At 42.5% G+C, this 12176-nt stretch overlaps 1 protein-coding gene across 2 annotated transcripts in view; it reads right to left on the reverse strand.

The window, feature by feature from the left end:
- The window catches only part of DNAH9 (dynein axonemal heavy chain 9), a 190399-nt gene that overhangs the window by 54785 nt on the left and 123438 nt on the right, over positions 1 to 12176 (reverse strand). For both annotated transcript variants that reach the window (XM_088661670.1, XM_035104728.3), the window contains exons 52-55: positions 10265 to 10453; positions 7157 to 7392; positions 4138 to 4260; positions 2754 to 2958 (exon numbers count right to left, since the gene is read on the reverse strand). In XM_088661670.1, coding sequence (XP_088517796.1) covers positions 2754 to 2958; positions 4138 to 4260; positions 7157 to 7392; positions 10265 to 10453 — 753 coding nt within the window. The remainder of the gene's footprint in view (positions 1 to 2753; positions 2959 to 4137; positions 4261 to 7156; positions 7393 to 10264; positions 10454 to 12176) is intronic.

The raw sequence follows: 12176 nt of genomic DNA on the forward strand, positions 1-12176 counted from the left end.
AAGGTTGTACATGAGGCAGCGCAGTCCTCAGGCCAAAAAAGTCCCAAACCAAATCATAATATCATATACTGGCCAAGCTTTTTACTGTGATTCATATTTTAAATTTAACAAGCTGCCTTTTCAAGATAATAACAATTTTATATCCTTGATAGATTTTTTCAGTGGGCAAGCCATGAAGATGCCACCATAAAATTTATAAGAAGTCTGAATATTAAACAACAAATAAGGTCAAATTTTTCAACAGGAAACTTTTTTATTTTCTGTTCAAGGAAGCATTTGAGTCTTTGGCTATTTGACGGATTTTTTTAGGGGCCTTTGTTCAAAGAAGTCCAAAATGGATGCTTTTATATCAGAACGCTATACTCTAAACAACTTGATAACCAGCCCCCTCAATATGTTCTGCTACTATTTTTATCTAGCAGTTAATTAAGTGTGTGATTCGTAACTATTTAGGTATATGATTCACAGATATTAAAACCAATGGGAATTTGTTTACACCTTTCCAACTGGCCTACATATTATTACATATTATGGCCACCACAGGGAGGCTACCCAAAATACCTGCTCAACACCTTTGGGTTGCAACATATACAGCTTGCCACTATTATATGCATAATTTTCATGCCATCTCCAGACATTTTAGGGAGACATGCCTGTGGCATGAAAACTCTCCCAGCAAAGGGAGCAATCTGTGCAGCAAATTTATTTGTTTATTTTGTTCATTTCGGTATTTTTATACTGCCCTTCACCCTAGTCACCAGGTGCTGTACAACATATTAAAATGCACTGACACATATTTCTGAAACTAATTTAAACATCAATATAATGTAAACAGCACATAACAAGGGGTACTGTCAGGGGGACTCCTTACAGGGAGCCTCCCCCGTCATCCTGACCAGCACTTCGCCCAGCAACAGCACAAGCAGCGAGTCGGTGGGAGGGAATGAGGGATGGAGCGGTTTGGAGAGAGGGCTAAGTGAGGTGTCTGAGCCCTGGCAACGTTATGGAGAACAGAGAGTGCAGGAAGGGCTCATAAACGTGTCAGAGCCATGGCACCACTCTGGTAGAGGGTCAACGGATGAGGGACTCAGCGAGACGTTGGAGCCCAGGCGACGCCCAAGCCAGCAAGAGGGGAAACCTCTCCTTCCGGCGCCCAAATTGAGGCGAAAGCTTGATGTAAAAAGGTACGTCTTCAAAGTCTTTCTAAAAGCATTTAAATTTCCTCAGTGGGCAGAACATTCCAGTTTTGGCTCTGCCACTGAAAAAAAACACGTAATGCAAGTGTTGTTACTAGGTAGCCCAGGAGAGGTCTGAGTCACAGATCTGCGGGACCCTGAATATTTTTTTGTGGGCTACAGTGCTGGCCAAGCCTAGCAAGGGTGCTGTTGTACCAGTTGGAAGTACAATAGCAGATATTATTCAGTGTGTAATTTAGAGGTGATTTCTGTTGTCTGTAAGTCAACTAACCAAGGGTTGGGGGGGGGGTGCTGCATAGCAACCAAGGAAGCTCCAATATCTTCATTGAGATTACTGCAGCATGCACTGGCTGCCTAGCTGCAAGGCAGTTTTCTTCTGGATGTTTATTTGCATGCCACCATGCAGGGCCTTGCAAAAAGACAAAAGCTCTCTGTTCCTTCCTGATGAAGCTATATTCTGCTTAGTTCGGTTAACTTTTGCCAGACTTTTCTCTCTGGACTCTGTCTACTTTATTCAAGTGTCTTGTTTTAAATTATTGTATGTAAGCCACCCTGGGAGACTTTTTGGCTGAGCAGCAGGGAACAAATGCTCCCACCACCACAGCTGGTGGGAGGGTGCTGTTTGCAGAGGCTCTTCAGCCTCTGCAAACAGCACCCTCCCACCAGCTGTCTGGCTGCTGTTGTGGTTGAGGGAGGAAATGGCACAACTCAACACACCAAACAACTGTGTAGTGGAATGAGGAGCACCAACAGACAGAGAGCACTGAGGTTGACTAGTGGCCTTTTTCAATGAGTGAATGAGCATGAGTAGAAGGACCATTCAGATTTTGCAGCCAGCACAAATGCCGTTTGCAATGGAAACACAGTCTGCATAGGGCAGCTGCTGGGAGGGGGAAAGAGGCCAGAGGCAGGTCAAGGAAGGCCTCTGCAGTGCCTCAATGCTGCTTGAGGGGAGAGAAGAAATGAGGCAAGGTTGTGAAAAGCCTCTGCGGTGCTGTCACTTCACATGGGAGCAAGACAGGGAGAAGAGGCCAAGAAAAAATGGTGGTCTGGGCCAAAACAGCCACACTGTCTGTTACAGCTTGCTGCTTGGTCACTGAAGAAAACCCACAGGAAAATAGTCTCTTATCTCCTACGATGTTGCTCCCTTAAGTTGGGGTTTTGTTTTTTTCCATCCAGAAGTGAGTCTCTACTTCCTCACATCAGAAAAAAAACTATATGCATAGCCACCAGCCAGCTGCATCCCATCTCAATGCCTCCCTCCATCTCCAGGCATATTTCTCTTCTTGACCCTTCTGCCAACCCCCACTTTCTCTTCTGGCCAACTACGAAGGAAGCACATGCATGCATCCATGCCGCTGCATTTGAGTGGGGAGCAAGAAGAGAAAGTATGGTATATGTGCTGGCCTGTGGAATACGTGTTTTTTTTTGTCTTTGGCTTTCTATCGGGTATCATGAACAGCGAGATGTACATTTTAACTGTACAGAATTCATTTTGTAGAGGAAGGCTCAATGGGAAAAGGTTTCATTTAGGCTTGCAGCCAGCCTGCAACTTACCTTTAGTTCTTCCAGGTCAGGCCTCTCCATACTGACAACTGCTGCCAGCAACTGGTCTTCCAGGCCATCCCGAGTCACGGTGAAGTTGATGAGGGTGCACTGTGCTTGCATTTCTGGCTGGTAATGGGGGTTTGCAAGCTTGGTGTGGAGAATCAGACGGAAATTGGGGTTGAACTCACACTCTTTATCTCCAATTTTAATGTACCTGAAAGGAAAACAAGAGTCCTCATCTATCTTCAACTTCTTTCCCACAAGTTGCATATATGTATGTATAAGGTTGTGGGAATGGGTTTTCCCTATGTCATCATGTGACAATGCTGTTCTTGACCTTTAGGCGAAATAAACAGAAGTGCCAAATTGAAGTGGAACGACTATTTTAAAGCAATGCTATATCACTAAGAAATGAAAGATATTCAGTAGCATGAAGATAAGAGTGCACAGTACCTCTCAGAATTAAAAAGCATGACTTTTTCAATAAGGGAGTGTGCAGGACACCTCAAGGACTACTGTAAAACAGGCCACTTCTTACATGGTGGCTGTGGCATAGTTGTCACCATAAATGGTTCCCTTTATGATCAGGACTCCACAAGAATATACTTTAATGGCTAGGCACATAGACTGATGTCATAGCTTGTAACATCTCCACTTCAGTGACAGAGGAATGTTGTGGAAGGACCAGAGGAAATAAACCAAGAACAGAAAAGACAGGAGAGTACCAAAAGAAAAAGGAGGAATGGCAGCTGAATACCAGAATGAAGAAGCTTGTCAAATAAGAGCATTTTAATTACTTTAATATAAAAAGATTTGTTTGCTTTTGTATTCTTCTATCAAGTCCATGAGGCTTTGCTTTATTTGACTTGCCTCTTCTAATTACGAGTACAGCAAACCACATCTGAGTCTTCTATGTGTGACTGCTATTATTTTTATTATTCTACAGTGATCACTTTCCCAATACTCACTGGACCTAATAACAAAACAAATATTTAAAATAGAACCCCATAATATAAAATGAATGGCCTGCTGGATTATTATTTTTCTTATCACTCAGGACACCATTTTTCAAAAGCTGCTGCAACAAAAGTGTTTTAACAGATGCCTCCAACTGGATTATGAGACACCATTTCCTGGGGGAGGGGGCACACCCCATCCTGTTGTACCATTATTGAGAAGGTCCACCTAACTCAACCATTACAATATTTTGGTGCCTGAAATTTGGGCTTGCAGAATAATTTCCCCTGATGGCCTCTAGGAAAGTTCACGAGAACTTGCCCACATATTTCCCACAGAATCAACAGCAGCTCCTGTCAGACAACACACAAGCTTTCCCGTCATCCAGAACTTGACAACCACGGATGAGGAGCCTTCTGATTCACCACCATCTTACCTTCCTTTTTTAATTGTCTCACGGCCAAGCAATGGACCTAGAACTGGGTCAACAGATTCTTCCAAGTTCTCAATCAGAACAACTTCACCAGCAGCAAGAGCCTGCTCTATCATATCCAGATACCTAGGAAAGATAGTACCGGGGTGACATATGCAGCAATAACCCACACAGACTTTTAAAGCAAGGAACATTTGCCTTCATAAGGGAAAGAGTGGGAGAAGCAGAGTAAACTCGGGGATTTAAATACCTGTATTTTCCTGTGAGAGCTGGACCATAAAGAAGGCTGATTGCCGAAGAATTGATGCTTTTGAATTATGGTGCTGGAGGAGACCCTTGAGAGTCCCATGGACTGCTAAAAGATCAAACCTATCCATTCTTAAGGAAATCAGCCCTGAGTGCTCACTGGAAGGACAGGTCGTGAAGCTGAGGCTCCAATACTTTGGCCACCTCATGAGAAGAGAAGAATCCTTGGAAAAGACCTTGATGTTGGGAAAGATGGAGGGCACTAGGAGAAGGGGACGACAGAGGACGAGATGTTTGGACAGTGTTCTCGAAGCTACGAACATGAGTTTGACCAAACTGCGGGAGGCAGTGCAAGACAGGAGTGCCTGGCGTGCTATGGTCCATGGGGTCACGAAGAGTCGGAAACGACTAAACAACAGCAACATTTTCCAGTGTATAAGACTGCTTTTTAACCCAGGAAAATCTTCTCAAAAGTCGGGGGTCATCTTATACGCTCTGTTGTATTTCTTATATGGCCCAAACTCTATATTTTAACTGGAAAAGTTGGGGGTCGTCTTATATGCCCAGTCGTCTTATACGCTGGAAAATACGGTATGTTAATACTGGTTATATGGCGGGGGGGGGGGGGTTGAGAGTAAAAGAAAGCAAACAAATTGTATGTATGCATGATTATGCTGGTCCAGCAGTATGGGGTAGTGCATGACTTGCTAAAAGGAAAGCATGTTAAGAGGCACAAAGTTTAATTAAATTCATAGGATCCACAGAGTGATCAGCACCTGTAAGCAAAACGTTTGGGGATACAGTCATGCCCCAGATTCTCTTATGTGCAATGTGTTTTTCTGGGACACTTTATTTTATTATGTAAAATCCCTTCTGCAACCAGATTCAGATCTCTCTCTCTATTTTCCCAGGGTTCTTGCTGGCCAAAGTGTGTTAGATGAGAAAAGTAAAAGAGAAATCTTTTGAATTAAACAATAATGGCTAAAACTGAAGTGCTACTTGGGGGCGGGGGCGGTGGAGTGCACTGATAATTTAAAGATAAATGACTGCTCCAACAGAGGGAATCTTGACTTTCGCCATAAAAATTAAGTCCCTGAAGATGGGACTTACAAAAAAACAAAAACAAAAATACTTGCAAGCACTGGACAACTTTTTATAATCTGCCGGAAAACCATGGCGAGAAAAGCCACTGCTTTAGGTCTGTCACCCACCCAACTCTTTTGCCTGGGATATGAAGGTGCCCTAAAGACCTTAAAGCAAAGACTTTGGGATAATTCACACAGTGATCTAAGACATCAATCACTTGCGATCTGCAGTCTTGTTTATCAGACTTTATCAGTCTTAATCAATCGTGCTTAAATCTAATGAATGCATAAATAGGGTTAATGTGTTTTGTGTTTTTATGTTGTATTTCTGTGTTGTGAACTTCCCTGAGACCTATGGATAAATGATGGTACAGTATACAGATTAAATAAATAAACAAATAAGAAAGAAAGACTTCCTGCTAGGCTTTACTAGGCCACTCCCCCTCACCTTTGTAGGAAGGGTTACCGAACTCTTTGTTGTCTCACTTCCACCATGTGAACCCTACCACATGACTTCAGCAAGCCATCTTTGTGTTTCTATACAAATAATTTAGAAACATTTACCATTTTGGAACCTAAGTCATACTGCCTGTCTTTTCTTGCTGCCGTATGGAAAAGCATATTAATATAACTTTTGAAGAGTTTGTAAGTAAACCATTTTTAACTTACCAAACATGTGGTGTCTTTCTATGCTAAGGAAAGTGAGGAACTTTGGAAGCAACTTAGATATTTTAAAGGTCTATCAGTTTATACTTCCATGTTTAACTTTGCTGCATGCTTTGAGATTTTAAAACTCTGCTGGGGCTCTCTCACCAAAGATTACTTCCTGCAAACCTGGATCTAGGCACCCAGGGAATTCTTCTTTTATTATTATACTGTATCTATTTTTCCTTTTACCAAATTATCCAACAGAAATTGTTTGCTTGGATGCATTTTATCAAACACACATATTAACAGAACATGCAAGCATGGTGATTTCCTTGAGGACTGTGAAATTGCTGCTTCATTATCATAACCTGTGAGAGTTCTGCTAAACTGACCCTCTTCATTGACAAGACAACACGCGCAGAAGACAAAAACGGCTTCTCATGTGTGCCTTGCCTGTCTTTGAATTGTTTCCTAAGTCTTTCGAAAGATCTGTGAAAGACAATTCCTTAAGAATCCTCAGAGCAGGGGACCATAAAAGTTCTATTTTATCACCCCACCCCTGGACCTCTTCCTTTTGAGAACTTGCAACAGTGCAACCTGGAAGACCGCTGTACATGAGGCCTGAGTCTTAAAGGCCAAATATCAGAGGTGAAGCAACAGAACAAGAGACTAAATCCTCAGCGCTGAAGAACTGCAGTGTGACGCACAGCCAGCTGGTACCCAGAGTGCAGCCAAACCTCCTTCGTTCTCCTCCTCCTCAATACATTCACAGTTTCAGTGACGTTTCTATGGCAACCATGCCAAGTTCTGCACAGCTCCTCCCCATTTAATCAGAAATCTCTATAATCTTGGTAATGAAAAAGGCAGGTTAATACACAAAAGTTCTACATAGCTGCAAAATTGGAGTGCTTTCCTTCCAAACGTAATTGCCTCCTACGATCTTGAGTCTGAAGCAGAATATACATCAAATCTGACACTGCAATTGAACACATCAGGTTTTGTTTTTTATCCAGCTGCAGCTTTGCATGGTCCTGCCTGCTCACCCTTTCTGCCCAATCCGGGTCACTCGGAGAGCTTCACCATACTTGGTTTTGATCCACTTGATGCCCTGGAGCTGGGGGTCAACCATGAGCGGCCAGCGCTCGCAGTTGCTGAGGATTGTGGCATTTTCAGTGGACATGCGGTCAGCCGGTAGCCCTTCATTCTGCCAGGCTGCTATGTCAGCATCATCAGTCAGCATCATCAGAGGATCCAAAGAGGGAGTCACGGGGATTGCAACCTAGGACAGAAAAAGGCACACAGATGAACAGTAAACACCTATGTATTCCAAGTACCAGCAAGCTGAATTAATATTGCTTTTTCTGTTATTTAACAGCAAGTCTCTACTATCGCCTGCAATTTCCTAAGATTGTATAAAACCTTTAGGTGAAAGACTGAGAGGCACAAGAGGGATTTCAAATTTCCTGCTGCATCATTGAAACCGGAGTAAGGGGAATAAGGTATTTTTTGCCTCCTAACCATCAATGGAAAAAACCCCAGCTTGGGCAAAAGAGTATTCCACATAGATAACAAACTCACCATTGTGTGCACCACCCAAACCAAACAACCACCACCTGGAACCCCTTACAGCAGTGGTTTTCAGCCAGTGTGCCATGTCACCCTGGGGTGCCTTGAATGATGGTCAGGGTGCCACAGGCGACACTGGCCTCTGTCCCTCTTTCTTTCTTTCCCTCCCTCCTCTGATGCCCTCTCGTGTCTCTGTCTCCCAAAGGCTTGCACAGCTGTTTATTGCAGCAGATCTGGCTACAAGCTCCCCAGATGAATGGTGCCTCTGAGAGGCATTTGTCTTTGGGGTGGGTGGGGGGACAGCTCAGAGACCAGGGATGGCAGCTGCCCAGAGGACTAACAAGGAGAGGGGAGAGCAGAGGAGGCTGAGGGAAACACTCCACAAGGGAGGGTGTTTGAAAAAGGGCGAGAGGCTTCCTGCTCTGCAGGCAAGGGGTGACATAACTGGGCTCCTGAGCCCCACAGGGGTGCCACAGAAAGAATGTAGTTGGTTAAGGGAGCCGTGGCCTCAAAAAGGTTGAAAACCTCTGCCTTGCAGCATCAGTTCCAGGGTGTAATTATCCCTTGGGATCATTGTTCTCAAGCTTTTCAAGCCACACCCATTTGATCTTCAGAATGCTGCCAGCATTCATGTGCATGTATTATTCAGCAATGCAGTTTCACCAACTGAAATGTGTCACATGTATATCTATATGTCTTCATACAAGTGTATATTTATTTTAAAGTGAAAATTTTGTGTAAAAGCCCCAAGGTTCAAGAAAGTATTTTCCAAATTTAAAACTATTTAAATGCAGGATAAACCTTGCCCCATTGACATATGCCTTGCCCTCCAAAATGTGAATCAGCCCACATAGCTGAAGTGGAAGCAAGGGTCCTATCTTCATTTCCTAGGAACTGAATGGTCGGCCAAAGCTAGATATAATATATTTTCTACATTCAACATTCCACTATCCTGGCTACAGGATAGTCACCCAAAGGAAACACAACTTTGAAGGGGTTACCATCTGATGATAAGTACAATATTCAAATCTTTCTGCAGAGGATTAAATATTTTTGTGCCATGGATTCTGCCCTCATGCTCCATCTTTTGAGAGTGATATGGAATGCTTCTCTTAACTCGATGCATAAGGGTCCCCAGCTAGCCAAGTTACAGAGTTCCTAGATATTGCCACCACCAAATTTAATTAAGAGAAATGTACTTCTAAGCTGAAACTGTAAGATTTAAACACAACTGGTTTGTGTGGTGGTTTCAGTTTTGCCCTTCTTGTATCTGAGCCAATGGGGAAAGAACATGCTGCACTTTCAGTTTTCAAACTTTAGTCTTAGAATACAGTACAGTGGAGTAGAACAGGCATCCCCAAACTTTGGCCCTCCAGATGTTTTGGACTACAATTCCCATCTTCCCTGACCACTGGTCCTGTTAGCTAGGGATCATGGAAGTTGTAGGCCAAAACATCTGGAGGGCCACAGTTTGGGGATGCCTGGAGTAGAACATCAGTAGAAATACAGCTAAGTTAAGTTTTCACAATTTTATCAAGGAATCATAGGCTAAATCAGGGATCAGGAACTTGTGGCCTTCAAGGTAACATTGGACTGCAGATTTGGGAGCATCAACATTTGAAATATCTAGGAGTCCAACAACATCTGTAGCCACAAGTTTCCCATCCCTGGGCTAAGATAAATTAGCTCATTGGCAACCCCTCCCTCTTCTACTTCAATACATCCTTTTGTGTACAAAAACAACAACAAGCAATGACACAAAAACATCAAAGAATGAGGCCTGGGGCAGGTTAAGATGACAGCTTGATAGAACAGAATCAGATTGCACCTTGTACTTTTGCAGAATGTAATTAACACATTCACAAGTCAACTGTGGTGCTGCAAGGCAGCATTCACAGTTCCAGAAAGACTTGTCGTATAACACCAGGTGACCCTAAAGCAAGCTTTGCTTACCCAGAAGGCTTGGAACTAGAATCCCTAAGGGTACTTCATTTATCTTAAACACAGGAGCAATATAATACAGTGGTACCTCAGGTTAAGAACTTAATTCGTTCTGGAGGTCTGTTCTTAACCTGAAACTGTTCTTAACCTGAGGTACCACTTTATCTAATGGGGCCTCCCGCTGCTGCCCTGCCGCCGCCGCCGCACAATTTCTGTTCTCATCCTGAAGCAAAGTTCTTAACCCGAGGTACTATTTCTGTGTTAGTGGAGTCTGTAACCTGAAGCGCCTATAACCTGAAGCATCTGTAACCTGAGGTACCACTGTAATAAATTATATAGAAATGCTTTTTAAATGATTGTTTGGCATTCTAGAGAGAACAGCAGACATAAGCAAACAAAAATGGAAGACCCAAAAGCTCTCTCTGTGTGTGTATTGTGGACATTCACAGCCATCTGGGTAAATAAAAACAAATGTTTCTCAAATGTCATGGTCAGCAACAGGGTGTAGCACTTTCAAAAGTCCATTCTAAACCTTGTTCCAACAGAATTATGGACTGTGTTTGATTTCAAGCTCATGACAGAACAAAAGCTCAGATTGGAAAGCAGAGATGCATCTGAAAATGTGACAGTTATCTTGTGCTCACTTTTAGCTGGCGCAAGTATGGTTTCCATACGCTGTCCATTAGGTCCTGCCTATATTTCTTGCTGAAGTAACCCAAGTAAGAGACAAATGCAGTTATCAATAAGACATCTCCACACAGTGCACTCTCTTGCTGCTTGAAGTCTTTCACTGATTCAGCCCACCTCACATTTTCAGAGGCTAGGCCCCCAACCTACAATGAGCAGTGGAAAACAAACCACACAATTAAAGTTCATGAAATAAATTCTGACTTCAGAGATTTTTCATTCCTAGGAGTGCAGGCCTCTTACAAGGTACTGCCCTAAGCAAGATGTCTATACTGGCAACCTAAGAAGTCCTGTTTCACAAAACTGCTGTTGGTGAAGAGTGATGCAGTAAGGAGCTTATAGCCATTTTTCAGCTTTGTGCCTTTCTTTTTGGAGTTTTTTGTTTAGATTTTGCATAGGTCAGGAAAGGAAAGTTTGAGGAACAATTCTCCCAACCAACCCTGGCCTCAGAAATTGACCCATGGTCTGGGCCTAGTTGAACTAGCATGCTTCTCACAATGGGACCCAGCCCAGATGGGATTTTAAGTCAGAGAAAATAATGTTTCCTACTGCTGCTTTACCCAGAGGTAAATATGAGGAATATGCTATTTACTCTATCATATAAGTTTATAGTCAGACTGAAAATGCCTGGTTAAAACCTTTAAAGCTTTTTCTGATTAAATAGACAATGGAGTCTTTTCCAAGGAGAATGGTATCTGTTACAGGAAACCAGAGGGACAGCACGTCCGGCTTTGCAATTTGAGGCAAAATGGGAAGTGCCATCCTGCCCTGCCACTGCCACATCTGCCACCAGTATCAGTGCCAATTTTGGGTGAAATCATGAGAGAGCTCATGCACTCTACAAGATGTCCTGTGATTTCAGAGATCTTGCCTGAAATGCCAATGCCGCTTCTCTGACGGAGCGCCTGCAGGAACACCACCTTGGAGACTTCTGTCACCTGGGGTGTGAGCCTCACTCTGCCTAATGGCTGCAAGGGCCATGGGAAACCATTTATTTAATATTTTTTATAATGATAATATTTATCTCTCAGAGCCTTCTACAAAGTATTCAAATTGTATGTTGGAAAACATGATTGACTCATTTTTTTGCATATTCATTTTACTGCAATAACTGAAATATGTCTGCCTAAAAGATATTCTGAGTTCTCTTAGTCGAAATAGCCATTTTACTGAACACTTTGAGTCGCTTCAAGCTTTTTCAGTAGTGCCATTCTTTGTATCTTATTAACATGGTAAAATTATGTAAATCTTGGTTCACATTACACAAAAAATACCTGGAAATGTTGAGAAACCTGTGCCTAGTTGAAGCCAGAGTCTTCCCAACTTCACCATTAGCCTACTTTCCTCAGAAATATTACATCCAAATAGTGTGGTACATAAATCCATTTGTTCTTTGAGATCAATAAATTGAGGCCTCATTATATGCACTGCAAATGTTCAGTTAATGTCTATCACTTAGAGAACATCATCTCCAAGGCAGGCAATTCTAAAACCTTTTTTTATTTTCTCAAACCTTTTATAATCTTAGCTGATGCTGTCGGGTTGTGGGTCAATTGTTGGGTTGCGAGTCAATTGTTTTAAAACAATTTTATTTTGTTGTTTTTTAAAACATGACCACTGCTATCGGGCACTTTTCAGTGGAAAAGAAATTAAGGAAGGAGAAGCCGCAGCACTGATAGGTCAGAGTATCAGAATAAATACTAAATGAAAGAGTAATCCTAAACAGCAACAAAAAGATTTATTTGGAGAAAACAGAACAGAATGTGAGATCATGCATATAAGACAATAAACACAAAAATAGCATGCTAATTTAGTTACAATTGTGAGAGGTGTATTTTGAAGGTGGAAAGTGGTGGCAGGCGAAGATAC

This window comes from Zootoca vivipara, chromosome 2, assembly GCF_965207765.1.
Source record: "Zootoca vivipara chromosome 2, rZooViv2.hap1.1, whole genome shotgun sequence".
Taxonomy (NCBI): Eukaryota; Metazoa; Chordata; class Lepidosauria; order Squamata; family Lacertidae; genus Zootoca; species Zootoca vivipara.